Here is a 14,738-nt window from a genome sequence, read left to right on the forward strand (position 1 = left end):
GACTGACACCTGTTTACTAAACATTGTCCTATGGGAGGAGATGTTTCTCACTTCAAACAGGGGTACACAGTGGACATCTCTGTGCATTTATTAGCTTAGTCCCTACCTATCTGGGATTACACTATAGGTCCTGAGAAATGGATTCCAGCCTCAAAGAGTGTGAACAGAAGCTTAGGAGGAATTTAAAAGCAGAAGTTTGAACCTGCAGTCATGGCTGTTCATGGGGCATGTGTTTCTTGAGAATCAAATATTGCCAGACCCTGTGTAAAAGCTTCAGACCTATTAACTCATTTAATCCTCACAACCCTATCAGGGAGTTTCTATTGTTGGCCTCATTTTACAGATGTAGAAACTGAGGCACAGAGTGGTCACATGACTAGTCCAAGGTCACAGCCAGCGCGTGCCCAAGCTGCGATTCCAACCCGGGCAGTCTGCCTCAAGGCTCCTGCTCTTAACCAGAAGGGTGGAGGATACATTGGCTCTTTGAGACACTCATGCCTCTCCTCATGGGCTCCTTCCCTTTGGCCCAAGTCTCTTCCTTCTGCTAGTGGGGGACAGTGAAATAGAGGACCCAGCTGTTTGTCTCCAGAACAGGTCCAAGTCTACCACATCCAGCTGTGTGATCACAGGCAAATCCTTCACATCTCTGAGCTCTAGTTTCTTTGTTAGTGAAATGGACAAAGAGGACACAAAGGGGAAATGGCTCTGTGAAACTGGCAAGTGCTCCCAGTGTTGGGTTTCCACAGATCATCCAATAGTTTGAGCTCTGGAGACTGGGGAAAGAAGCAAGTTCTCTCCCAATCACACACCCCCACTAGCCCAGGACCCTAGTACTTTCCACCTTGTCTTGCCTGATGGATTCTCTTGAACTAGTTGGGGTGTGACAGGCAGTCCCTGCTGGTGGCTCAGCAAGAACGGCCACTCATCCCGGGGCCCCAGGCCTGGCACGAGGCCTGGTACAGAACAGGTGCTCCGGAGATGGTGCTGGAATGGAATTTTAAAGAGCCTTTCTGAGCTTTCCACCCAGTTAAGGGTCCAGTGGTGGTGAAGCAAGCAGGAAACAGAAATTGTTTGACAGGTGGGGGAGAGAAGAGGGCAGTTATCTTTCTACAGAGCTGCTTTATTGGGTTTCAGGAAACTGTTGGCCCTTGGCCTTTTCAGAAGGCCAGCAGGAGACCCATCCAACGGAACACTGTTGATGTGTGTTGGGGCAAACTCAGGAGGAAGATTCTGTCCACTCAGCTGTCCCATGCACCAGTGACATGCTCTGCTTTGCAACTGGCTGCAGCACCAAATTGCATGTGCAGGCGGAGAGGACAAGAAGAGCCATGGGATGAGCCTCTTTCCCTTTTTGCCTTGGCTGCCAGGTAAAGTCAGTCAGATTCAGTTACACACAAACGTGATCTGCTCACCGAGTGGCTTCACCGCTGTGAGCCTGTTTCCTCCTCTCTAGAGAGAGCCGAGACCCTCCTGAGTTCTGTCTCCCGCTGGCTGTGTGCACTTGGCAGTTCCTTCCTCTCTCTGTGCTGCAGTTTCCTCTCCTGCAGGCCCAGAATTGTGGTACTAGCTACGCTGCTAGATTGTGAGGAGGATCAGTCTAAGGGTGCAGCCTGGAGCCTGCAACCTGGTAGGCATTTTATAACCAAGAGCTGAAAATGTTGCTTTTGTGGGTGAAGTCCTGCTGTGTCTGGAAATTGAGGGTTTGATAGGCAGCATTTGCTGAAAAGTAGAGCCTTCTACAGCAATTTTAAAACCAGGGTTTCTGGTATGACTGCAGCCTGGATTCTTGGTTCTTGAGTTGCAGGGAGGAGTCTGGGCAAACCGGGTTCCCCTGAAGGAAGGAGTCTTTTCATCTAGGTGTCTGCAGTGGGTATACCCCTGAGTTGAGTGTGTGCTCTTTTCACAGGGTGCACCTGCCTGCTACTGTGTGGGGCAGGGCCTGCCAGGGCATGCCCCCAGGGAGCAGCACCAGGGAGCCCTGCCAGGGCTCTCCCTGTACCCACTGTTCGGGGAGGCTGCACCAACACTGCACAAGCAAGAGAATCAACCCCACCCAGGGGCCCCTACAACCTGATCCTGGTGCGAAGGGAGGGTACCAGAGCTGCAGGGTTCTAGATGTGGTTAAGGGTGGGAGGTGCATGGAAGTCAAAGCCAGAAGAGGTTATGACTAGAGGCTGTTGCCCAGACCCCAGAATGCTTCCCTATCCCCTGCTTCTGTTTGCTAACCTCCTGTGACAAGGATTTCCCTCCCTCCCAAAGTCATCTTCCCCACCTTTGTGGAGCATCTTTGTTTTGCTACTCAAGTGTGATGCCCAGAGCCAAAGCACCTTCTCCCAGAATGGTCTACTCAGCATGCACTGGAGCCCAAGCCCTTCCTTTGTTCTGAACACTTTTCTGTTAATGCATCCCTATTTTGTTTCTCCTGCACATTTCACTATTGGTCACACCAGAGTACAGGGCAACTATCAACTAAGACTCATTCCTTCACAACTCTTTCCTACCCCTTCCTTCCTCCCTCCCCTCCTTCCCTCCTTCTTTCCTTTCGTCTCCCAGTTCAGAACAATACATTTCTTCAGTCAATGTGTACTGAAAACTTGTGTGTGCCAGTCCTGTTCTTGGTACGGGAGATTTAGAAATGTATACCACTGGGTCCTGCCCACAGGAGGTTTTCCATCTGCTAGGAGAGGATGGAAGGATGACAGCTATGGCACCTGCCCTATGGGTATAATTGAGGCCAGAACAACATGCAGTAGACCTCAGAGGGGTGAGCAACTACCATATATGTACAAATATAAGGCAGCCCAAATAAGGGGTAAGGGTAATACCTATTCTCTCAATAAAAAGATGCACAATAGAGTTGAATGATATAAATTGAGCTTAAGGGATAGAGATAAAATAAACACATCTACTTGTAATACTTGTTTCTTTAGTTAGACATATTTTAAAGCATTTTTATGCAAAATATTATTTGGAAAGACTGCTTTTGTCTGATCTCAAGTTTAAAGAAACAATTTGGTTCAAACTCTTTATGTGTGGCTTTGACACTCATGCCACCATCACCTGGTGGGGGATGGGGCTTTTTCAATTATCCAGATGACCAAGGACCAAGATGCTAAAACACAGCCCTTTTGGATCTATATGCCAGGTGGCCACTGGACCCTGTCCCCTCCATCTGCACAACAGTAGGTAGTTCATTTGCTGCAGGTGTGCATTTGCGATGGTTCAGCACAGCCACTTACCTGGATGCTCCGAAAGTGACCTTTAAAAGGCCTGTTTACGACAACCTCCCTTGCAGTCACCCTTTGTGACCTTCCCTTTGTGACTCTTGCAGTTACAAAGTCCCATTTGCAATGCTTTGCTTTATAAGAGTAAAATTTTCCTCAGCTCCTTTTATAATAATGTTGATTTTGATATGCATCCCAACGTCACATGGATTGAGAGTGTATTGAACTATTGTACCTTTCCCAAACAGAATTTTGTGTTTACAAATTAAGTGACTGAGAGAGCACTTGAAATATGAGAAATTAGTAACTCTTGCAAGACCACCTTATATTCAGACATATATGATAAATTGGTTTTAGAGAAGTCTTCCCAGAGGTGGAGGCTTTGAACTGACATTGAAGAATGAGAACCCTCTGAGATGAGTCAGGCACTGTAGGCAGAAGGCACTGAAGAAACTGAGCTGGCAGGGTAGGGGTGGGGGCGTTTCTCCTGGATAACCCTCTTTCATTCACATAACTCCAGGCTAGCTTGGCTGGGAGATCTTGGGCACCTCTTTTCCATTCTCTGAACCTCAATATCCCTATCTGTGAAGTGGGGGTAATAACACATATTTCATAAGGTCTTAAAGGTTATAAGAGCATGGAAAGCAAAGTCGGAAAAAAACTAGTCTTCTTGGGCAAGTTACTGCACCTTCTGAGCCTCAGTGTTTCAGTCTGCAAAATGGAGCTCAGTGAGGCAGACATCGACAGGCTTCCCTTCTCGTTGGGTGTGGTCTGGGTTCCTGGGCAGGAGAGTTCTCATAAAATGCCTTTGGGGTGAATGAATGAATGAATGAATGAGGAGTACAGTTACTCCCTCTGCCACGGACACGCTCCTCAGTTGTTCCTATTGCTGATTTCCTTGCTGTCCATTCCTTGATGACACTCCCCCCAATCCAGGTTCTCCTTGAGCCCCCCATAGTTATTGCACTACTCCTATCTTGTTTCATTTTCTTCCTGTCATCATTATACTATGTGATCTCAACTCCTTATTTCTGTCTTCTCCACCAGCCTGCCTTATTTGTGTCTACAGTGCCAGCACCACACCTGGCACATAGGATACACTTAATAAAATATTTTAATGGGTTCCCTCCTCCCAGCCTTTGGACACCGCCTCGGTTTCTCCGACTTGTGGGTACGTGATCCCACTCCCACCACGGTCACCCTCATTAGATTGTCTTCACGCCCTTTACACCGTCCGACGTAATCTGCCTGCGTGTAACGTCCCCAACCCCACACCCTGCAGACGTGCTCCGCCGGGGCGAGGTCTTGTCCTCCTGCTGTCCAGCACCTGGAATAGGGCCTGGCACACAGTAGCCTTCTGAAAGTATTGGAATATAGGAATAAAAAAGGCCAGCAGGATGACGAGCTTGGCACTCCGAGGGCTCCCAGCTGCCGGGCGCGCCTTCCTGCCCCGGGCGCGGGAGCTGCAAAGGCGGGAGGCTCTGCAGTCCCCTCCCGCCTCCCGGTGCAAACTTTCAAAAGATGCGGCGGCCCCGGCCCCTCCCCTCCCTGCGCGGTTGGAGGCCTCGGGAGGCGGGGGCGGAGCCGGCGGGCCGGGCTGGTGGCTCCGCCTCCTCCTCCCGCCACCACCGCCTCTGCCGGCGCCCGCCGCAGCTGCCGCCCGCCAGCTCGCCCGTGCAGCCGCGATGCCCCGGAGCCTGACCCTGGCCCGGGTCCCCGGCCCAGGGGGTAATTAGCCTCTGGGCACCCTGAGCGCCCGGCCACCAACGCCGCACCCCGACGCAGCGATGGGCAACACCGTGCACAGGACCCTGCCAGGTACGCCGGGGAGCCCTGCCGGGCGGCGGACGCTGGGGTTCTCCTCCCTCCGGGGAACCCACTGGGTGACTTCCGGAGAGCCACCCAGCCCTCCTTGGAGACCTTGGCGCGCGGCGAGCTGGAGTCTTTGGTGTCTCACTGACCCCGTCTTCGCGCGCGCCCCGCGTCTGGGCTCTGAGCTCTAGGAGGGCGGGTACCGCGTCCTGGTTACCTTGGGGACCCCAGTCTCCGTTCTCCCGGCTTGGCGAGATGCGCAAAGGGGCCGCTGGGGCGCCCCCTCGCCTTTGTTCCAGCCGGAGGGCTGTGATGAGGGAGCCCCGGGCGCCTCGGGGGGTGACTGGAGCGAGGTTCCCCAGGGCTTCCGACGGTCAGAGGCCGCCGGTTGTGCCGAGACTGCAGCTGCTGAGAGTGGGGGGTGGAGGATGGGGGTGGTGCTCGCTGGGATACCCCAGTTTCCAGCCGCTCAGCGCCCCCGCAGCACATGCTGTCTTGGTTTGGCCATGTTCCCACGCGCACCCCGGCTGCGCCCCCCTCTGGTGTCTGCACTACTGGGGGCTCTCTAGCCCCTGGGAGTCTGCTGCAGAGCGAGTGCATCGCCCCCTAGTTAGCACAACCCCAGAATTTTCTTGGCCAGAGTAAGGGGATGGGAGGGTGGAGGGTGGGAGTGGGTATAGGTCTCACTAGAAAATACCTGGTAATTATGGGAACAGATAGATCAGTGCATGGAGGCTCTGTGTCAGGCACATTGCATACCCCAGTGCAATACAAAGAAGCTTTGCAGTATAAAGAGATGTATCTCAGTTTTACAAATGGATAAATTGAGGCTTAGAGGAAGGGAAATTACTCATCCAAGGTCACACCGCTAGTGGGAGGTGACTCTGGATTGGGATGGAAGTCGGCTTGCCCTCCCTACCCCCATCCACCAAATCTTTAGAATAAATCTATTTTGGTTTAAGGCTGGGCATTGGTAGCATCCTTTAGTCAGAAGGTGAGAGATGTGTTTATTTTTAAAGTACAAAGACCCAGCTCAGTAGGGAAGCAAGTCAGCTGTGGGGCAAATTTAGTGTGACGCCAGGAAGAGCAGGATGTATCACCCAGTCTCTGCTCTGACACACTCTCATACAGCCCTCCCTTCTAGGCCTTATATAAAAAATAATCTCTTTCCCCCTGGAGGGGATTGAAATGGATGATGCTAAACCAGGGATTCCCCAGGCCTCAAGAGGAGCCCACTCCTACTTTCTAAGCATTGGGGCAGCTTTAGAACCACTGCACTCAAACCGCCACATTCTCAAAACAGTAAAGTCACCAGCAGAGGGTCACCAGCTCATCAGAGGCAGAGGTGGGATTCAAACCCAGGTCTGCTCACTGAAGGGTGGCCTCCACCTCCTGTGACCAGGGCTCTTGCCCAGATGGGGAGAGCCCAGTCAGGAGGTGTCCAGGGATATTGGCAAATATGGCAGCAGATATTCTGCCAGCCACAAAGATGAGCTGAGGAACAGGCCCCTTTGTAGGATTTCTTAAATAAGAAATGTTTATACTGTTCTAGTAAAAAGTCATTTTGCCACCTGTGGGTTAGCCTTGGGGTGGCTGAAAGGGCAGACACATGCCAGGTGGGCTAAATATAGCTAGAGATTTCTGTAGTCTCCATCCCCCTGAACCCTCACTCTGGATTGGGCCATCCTGGGCTGAGAGGCCTGAGTTAAGGTCTGTTACCCACTGAAGAAGCTTAAGTGTGGGAAATTCAAACTCTCCACTGGGCTGAAGCTTGCACTGAGTTTGAGGTAGGTGACAGGACTGGAATTCTTGAGCTACATCAGGTTGTTGCCAAGAATATGAAGAACTGTTTATTGTTTTCTGACCTGCCTGTAATTAGTTTCTCACAGATACTGTGCCATTTTTAAACAGCTCTTTGCTCGGTATGTAATGCTTCCCACACCTGGAATATCTTTTCTTGTCTAGTCCGTCTTTCAAATTCCAGCTTAGTTGTCACCTCCTCCAGGAAGCCTTCTCTGACCACCCACCCCCAATCCCTTCCTTCACTCTGCTACATAAATACCTTAAGTCTCTGCTTGTTCATCTGACCACATTGCATGGTCATCACCCATCTCCACAACTCACCTTGGAGTTGTCAGGACAGACACTCTATCTTGATCATCTTGTATCCCTGGTTGCCCAGCCAGAGTCTGGTGCCCAGCAGGAGCTAAGAACCAGGTGGTAGAGCTCACATGTTGCCTGCATCTTAAGCTGACAGAACACTTGGCTCAGTCTTGTCCTGTAGAAACCCTTGTGCTTTCATTCTCGGGAAAAGGACACATGCGTGGGGTTCCTTCCAAAGGACTTGAAATACAGAGTTGGCATTTGCAAGCACCTGGCTTTCCTGCCAGGCTTCCTGCATATGTGGCTTTATTTACATGCCAAGCATGCTGCTTCTTAAGGCTCTTGCACTTGCTGATCCCTCTGCCGGGAACATTCTCCCGCCAGACCTCCAAGTGATTTCCCCTACCTTCCTTCAGGTCTCTGCTCCAGTGCGGGTCCTGCCATTGCCCCTGCCCCCAGTACTCCCCACTCCCTTTACCCTGTTTTGTGTCTCTCCTTAGCATGGATCACCATGTGCTGTGCTGTATGTGTAGTTAGCTGTTTATTATCTGTCTCCCCAGGGAGGATTTCATCTGTTGCATTCACTGCTGTATATTCAGCACCTGGAGCAGTGGCTGGTACCTAGCAGATGTTCAGTAAATATTTTATGAATGAATGAATGGACTTAATTCTCGCAACAGCCCTGCAGACAGAGACTATTATCTCCATTTTACAGATTAGAAAACCAAGGCTCAGATAAAGACTCACCGCAATCACATGGCTCATCCAGCTGGCTTAACTAGGATTGGAATCCATGTTGACTGAGCTCCAAAGTCCTGCATTCCTCCTCAAACATGCAATATCTTCCCAAACCCTGGTTCAGATAACATTTATCAGGTGCCCCAGAGAAATTTGGCACGTTACTGTGTATAATAAGGAAGTGCCAAAGGAAGGGAGGTCAGCAGTGGGGAAGCCCCTTGGCAGCCTCATGAAGGCATCAGCCCATTTAGATGAACACCCTATAAACAGAAGTGTTGGGGAGTCAGTGCAGGAACCCGCATTTGCTAAGTTCCTACTGTGTGCACTACCATTCCCTTTCTAGGTGCAGCTCAGTCCTGCACAGTAAGATGTAGTTCTCCTCCATTTTATAGGTGAGGAGACTGAGGCACAGAGATTAAGACTCTTGCTCCAAGTCACACAGGTAGTGGCAAAGCTAGGCTTAGAAGAAGGTCTGTGCTGTTCTCTGGACTGCATTAGCTTTGGTCTGGGTTTTGTAAGGGGAAAAAAAAAGTGTAAACAGGTGGCAAGGGGGAAGAATTCCAGGGCAGGTGGTGGGGTTCAGGGAGGGGAACTCTTCCCCTTCTCTCAACAGCACATTTCAGTGCTTCCCTCAGTGCACCCCTGGGGCTCACCTGTAGTTCTGATTGGAGGGGAGGATGAATTCAAACTGCCAGTTGAGTTTAATCATTAAGTTGGTCCATGCTTGACCAAGTCAATGGCTCTTTTTAGTATTAGTTCAATAATCAGGCATCCCGGTGCTTTGGAGTGAGGGAAGTATATTGACCCTGCTCTGTGCCAAGCCCTGAGTCAGGGGCTTTACCCACATTACCTGATTTAAACCCTTATAACAGCTCTTTAGAGAGGCTATATTTGTCCCCATTTTACAGATTGGCAAACAGAGGCTCAGAGAGGTAAAGGACAAAGACACACTGGAGTAAGGGGGAGAACCAGGCTTCCTAACGTAGATGGACTGTCTGCAAGTGCTGAGTCCCGAATAGGAAGCTGCCGCTCCTACTGGGCCACTCAGACACCCTGCAGAACTCCTGGTGAGGACGTGTGTGGGTGCAGGCCTACATGGGTCAGATCTGCTGTCCCTGGACAGTGGGTAGAAATGCTGCCAGAGTCTGGCAGCCACCTTTCCCTGGATCTGGACATTCTTGGTCCTTGGGAGGACAATAGCCTTGTCACTTTGCTTACAGACCCCGCAGTGGCTGCATGGATGACCCCATCAATGACATTCCCCTCTCTCTATGGCTGTCTTCCTTCTCTACCAAGTCACAATGTAAAGTTAGGCTGGGCTTTCCTGCCTTATCTTACCCCATCTGCCTTCCTCCCACCCCATCTTGAGGAATCCCTTTTACAGCCTCCTGGGTGAGCAAGAGGCATAAGCCAAGCCTCTCAAAGTGATAATAGTTCATCCAACAGCCCTGCAAACTCTGAGGCTGTCAACACATGGTCAGGGGCCTGACTGGTCAAGGCTCCTCTGTGACAGCCTGCAAACATGCTGGGGGCCAGGGTGGGCTGGGCCGGAAGCAGCAAGTGGCCTTATCCATTAGTGAGGTAAGGAAGAGGGGATGGGTGTGTTCAGTGGGCAGGAAAAGTGGAGAAGTTGCCTGGGGAGAATCTAGAGCCGGAAGGGACTAGGGCCTCCTGTCTTTACCTTTCTCCTGCTACCATCTCTTCTCCTGTCACTCTCTCTCTCTCTCTCTCTCACTCTCTCTCTCTCTCTCTCTCTCTCTCTCTCTCTCTCTCTCGACAGGAAAGGCGGGAGCTCTGGGGCTATGGGAGCTCTGGGGCTATGGGATTAGGGGAAGGTCTTCCTGGAGGAGGCGACACCTGAAGGAAAGCCATCTGAATGTCTGCCTTCCCCACTGGAATGTCATCTCTTTCTGCCTGCCTTTAGGGTCTTCTGGGGCTCAGTCATCCCAAGGCCGCACTGATTCCATTTAGGTGCTGTGCCCAGGCTGGGGTGACTCTGGGGTCTGCCCTGCTCTGCATTTTCCTGAGTGTGCCCTTTAGTCATTTATCTGATATCTTTTGGGCACTTGGCATATTCCAGGCCCTGGGGGTTCGGCCATAAACTGTTGGTTATATACCCCAAACATGGCCTGGCCACCAGACCAAGTGGTCTATCTGCTGTGGGTCATGTGTGACCAGCTTTAAAAAAAATTTTAATGATATAGAATAGAATAAAAAATAAAATATGGAGTTTACTCATGTAGTAAATTTATTTTTGCTTCATAAACTTTTGTTTCAGCTGTGTGCGTGTGTATTGTGTGTGTGTCACAGCATAAAATGTATTGCTCTCCAGGGGGTTTGCTGATTAAGAGTTATGATAAGGCCACTCACTGGTCTACAGCACGGGGAGATCTGGTGTCCAGATCTGGCACACAGATCTTGGGGTCAGGCTGTCTGCGTTCAAATCCCAGCTCAGCCCTGGCTCAGGGGGGTGACTTTGGGCAAGGCACTCCCCTCTGTGCCTCAGCTTCCTCACTGTAAAATGCGGAGGAGAGAGGGGCTCCCTCATGGCTGGCAATGGTGAGAGGTCAGTGAGCAGAGCCAGCAGTCTTTGCACAGTGCCCAGGGCTTTTGCTGTCATGGTGATTGTTGCTGCTACGGGAAGGAGAGACCTCAGGCCTGCCCCTGGGTTGGGGGTGCCCCAGGTGACTGCGAGCCTCAAACCAAGGCTCTGGATTGGGAGGTGTCCCTTTCATGTGTACTGGCAGCTATTCCCAAAGTCTCCTTGAGGTCTGTCTGGACACCTGATTTCCAAGGAGAAGAATCTTCTTGGCAGGTTGCATTTTGCAGTTATCGTTTATTTGTTCACCAGAACACCAGGCTGGGCCCAGTGTCACAGGCTGGGTTTAGGGACTCAAGGTCTAGTGAGAGAGGCCAACCAGGACAAGGCAGTTACAGTAAGCTGGGGAACCCGGGGAACCATGAGAGCCAGACGAGGATGCAGGAAGGTTCAGAGGAGGTGCTCTTGAGCCGAGACCAGAAAGCACAAAGTTAGCCAGGAGAAGGAAACAAGAAAGGCAGAGAAGCTAGAGGTGCAAAGGCTTGAGGGGAGTGTGGGGAGCGTAGGGTTCTCAGGGTCTTGGTGCACGTGGGGGTAGCTGTGGGGTCAGAGTGATGGGCAGAGGCCAGGCTGGAGGAGGGAGTGGTTTCTTGCAGACCTGCCATATTTAGGAGGCTTAGATTTCTCATCTGCCGCAGGGATGATGTGCCATGTTTGCCAGGAGGGGCAAAGCATTTTCACTGGGCTGGGTCACAAGGACTCCTGAACAGACTGTTCAATCTTCCACATAGACAAGAAGAGTCAGCTCTGCCGTCTTTTGGACCAAAGGGCTTTCTGTACTTAGTGGGGTTCTCTGAGGGCTTAAAATAGAAGCCCAAAGTCAGGTGTGTGATTAAAGTTTAAAGCAGAGAAGAAGAGAGGAGGTGTGTAGGTAGTAAGCACGCATGTAGCACTAGTAGTAAAGTGGTCAGAACTTCAGCATGTTTGCCCCCCCACCTTTTATCTATTTCCTTTCATTTACCTATTTATTTCTATTTAAACCAGGATCAGCCTTCCAGAAATAGTCTTCCATTTCACAGATAATGAAACTGAGCTCACAAAGGTAATGAGACCTGCCTTGGGACAGACAGCCAGGAAGTGGCAGAGCAGAATTTGACCTCAGGCCTGCTCGGCTCCTAAGCCCATTCTCCATCACCAAGGGACGATGTTCCTTAGGGCCTCTTGGGGCCACTACCCTTTATCCTCATCCTGAGCCCCACTCCTGCCTCAAGCTGCCCTTGTCACCTTCTTTGTCTTGGGACAGTGAATTATTTCAGTCCACAGCAGGCAGAGTGAAGCCACGTATGGAAAAGTCCATCCCCCATCCCACCCCAGGCCTATAGACTCTCACTCAAAAGGTGGAGGTGGCGTCTGGGAATCCTTCCCTGGAGCATTTGAGCTCCTTACCCTGTCTTCCTTCTGCATTAGGGCTCTGCCTGGTACAAACTAGTCATGGTTGGCCACCCCCACCTGCCCTTGGAGGGCATCACAGTGCACCTACACCCTTCCCTGGAGCCCATCTGCTCATAGGCCTTTCCCACCCAGAGCTCCAGGCATCCCCCACCATCAGTCAGCAAGGGCACAGGGCCGGGGTGACAGCCTTTTGTCCTCCCGCCCCCAGGCTTTCCTGCAGGTGAGAAGTATCCTGTCTCCCTCTGTGTTGTCACTCTCAGCAGAGTTGGTAAGAGCACAGGCTAGGGTCCTTCACCCCTGAGTCTGTGTCTGAGTCTTGGCCCTGCCCCTAATGAGCCAGACAAGCAATTTGACCTCTCTAAGCTTCCATCCCCTCTTCTGCAGAAAGGGGATAATGATATTACCTTTCAGGCACGTAAAACATCTGACAGATAGTAAGTGCTCACATGGGGTACCTGTCACGATTATATATTCACTGAGCAAACAAGCCCCTGCTCAGTGCCAAGCCCTGCACTCCCAAGGGAGACAGACACAAAAGAATAATATAACCACTAACTTGTATCACACAGCAAGTCTGCCAGACAGCTGTTCTAAGCAGGTACCTGCATTTAACCCTCAGGACAAGCCCTGTGAGATAACCACTCTTATTAATCCCATACAACTATTAAGAGAACAGAGGGAGGCACAGAGAGGGAAGATAACTTGCCCCCGGGCACACAGATCAGGTAGTCCAACATGACTTGGCTAGGAGGAAGGGATGTTGGGATGGAGAGGATGAAGGCCGGGTCGGGTGAGGGGCTTTTCACACTTGGACAGGAAGCCTTCACAGTACTGAGCAGAAATCTGAAAGCATTTACAAGTCCTGGCAGATTTGTTTTTAGCTGTTCACCTATGTCTTTAGCTGTTTGTCTCACGTCCTCCCTCTAGGCATGGCAGAGTGGGGGCAGTCTCCAGGTGGCCTATGGGTTCACTGTAGGGGCCCCAGCTGCTATTCCCCAAAGTCTGATGTGTAGATTTAAAACTCCCTTCAAGGCAAGTCAGGGGATAGCTGATGTCCTAAGGGTTTTCTATACAGCAATGCAAAGGCTATGTCATCCCCAGGGGAGCAAAGAATCTCCTGCAGCCTGGCCTAGGGATCTCTGGAGCCTGAGAGCTGCCTGCAGATCCATGAGGCTGCGGAGCAGACTTGATGGGGAAGGGTAGTGTTGGCCAAACGCAGACATGACCAGCGTGAGGATGTCACATGGAGGCAGATTCTAGCTCAAAGGAGGAACTCTGTGAAAGCTGTCTGGAAGTGGAATGAGGAGAGCAGGGAGGAAGCACCCTTTGCTGGAAGGGCACTGGTGTCTATCCCAGCTGGAGCTTGACATGGCCATTGCAGAGGCAACTGGGGCATCAGAAGGATCCAGATGAATTGTCCACTGAGACACCTTTTTACCCTGGGGTCTTATGGGGAGTGCTATCCTGTGCTTGTCTGCTGAATGCCTGTAGAGCCCTTCACAATGTTTCATTTATATAATCCTCCTGCCAGTTCTTCATATTGGAAGGTTTTGGCCCCATTTTTAAATCAGGAAACTGAGGCACAGAAAGATCAAGCTACCTGCTCTCGCCCAGGTCTGTTCCCTCGCCCGAACCACCCAGCCTCAGCATTTTTGCTGACTCAGCCACAGGTATTTCTGAGCAGGTGTGGGTCAGCCATCCTCAGATGTCAGCCTCAGCTCACCCTCATCCCTGCTTCTCTCTTCATTCTTGTTACTGGGACTCAGGGCAGTGCAGAGCTGGCCTCTTGCCTCACCTCTGGGCAGCGGGGAGAAAGTTCTTTAATGAGTAAGCCATTTGGGGAAAGGGGTGGGGTGTGGGTATCTGGGACTGTACTGCTGCTCAGAAAAATGCCCTCAGCGATTAACAAGTGTTTTCTGTTTACCTCCTCAACATTACACATTGTTTATATCACGATTACATCTTCGGGCATGCGTTTTCTTTCCTTTTCCTCCAAGGATGATGGATTTATGAGGTGGGTGGGCACATGCATCCCCTTTATCTCCAAACCCGGATCTGCTTGGTAACTTTCCACTTTGCAGAAGAGCTTCTCCTCCCCTCAAGGTTCGGAGAAATTCAAGGGCAGGAGATGGAAGAGTGGAATTTCCCTGTCTCTGGGGATGGTGCAGCCCTTCATCCCAACAGGTCAGCCAAGGGCTCTGTTCCCAGGACCAGAGAGTGCTTGGAATCATCATGTCCCACCTCCTGTTTGGTGGATGGGGGGCACTGAGGAGCAGAGCCTTGTACAGGGTCACTCAGATTAAAGATGGGGTCTTTGGCTGGAATCCCGAGATGTGGTGGGAACAGCACTGGTTTTGGAGGTAGTCTCAAGTTCCTATCTCAGTTCTGCAATATCTAAGTTGTGTGATCCTGGACAAGTTACTTCCCTCTCTGAGCCCTGTTTCCTCATCTTTAGGATGGAAATGAGGATGGCATTTCCCTCATGGGGCTGTGATGAAGAGTAAGTAGGGGATTCCGTGAGAATTCTGAGCCCAACACAAGATGAGGGCTCCATTAGGTCCCCTTGAAGGCAAGGAATCTGTGTGCCTGAAATCGATGTGGGAGAAGGAGCACTGGACCAAACAGTCCTGCTGGGTTGCTCTTCTCAAGTCCCTGTGATGGATTTACTAAAGTACCAGCTGGTCAGCTGGGGAAGCAATTCCACATAATGGTCAAGAGCATGCATGGACTTTAGATTCAGATCTAAGTCTATTCCTGTGCCTCCTGAGCCAAATGTCCTCATCTGAGAAATGGGTTCATAGGGCTGCAGAACGATCCCAGTGAGCTAATGACTCTCAAAACACTAGAATTTAGGGTATATGGGATGGAGA

General features: G+C 51.1%; 1 protein-coding gene across 2 annotated transcripts in view; it reads left to right on the forward strand.

Moving 5' to 3' along the window:
- Positions 1 to 4,841: 4,841 nt before the first annotated feature.
- The window catches only part of NEURL1B (neuralized E3 ubiquitin protein ligase 1B), a 38,943-nt gene continuing 29,046 nt past the window's right edge, over positions 4,842 to 14,738 (forward strand). Inside the window, exon 1 of one of the 2 annotated variants that reach the window (XM_036884718.2) lies at positions 4,842 to 5,042. In XM_036884718.2, the coding sequence (XP_036740613.2) occupies positions 5,012 to 5,042 (31 nt within the window). In that variant the 5' untranslated portion in view covers positions 4,842 to 5,011. The remainder of the gene's footprint in view (positions 5,043 to 14,738) is intronic. The other variant, XM_036884717.2, reaches the window with a different exon arrangement.

This window comes from Manis pentadactyla, chromosome 2 (assembly GCF_030020395.1).
Source record: "Manis pentadactyla isolate mManPen7 chromosome 2, mManPen7.hap1, whole genome shotgun sequence".
Lineage (NCBI taxonomy): Eukaryota > Metazoa > Chordata > Mammalia > Pholidota > Manidae > Manis > Manis pentadactyla.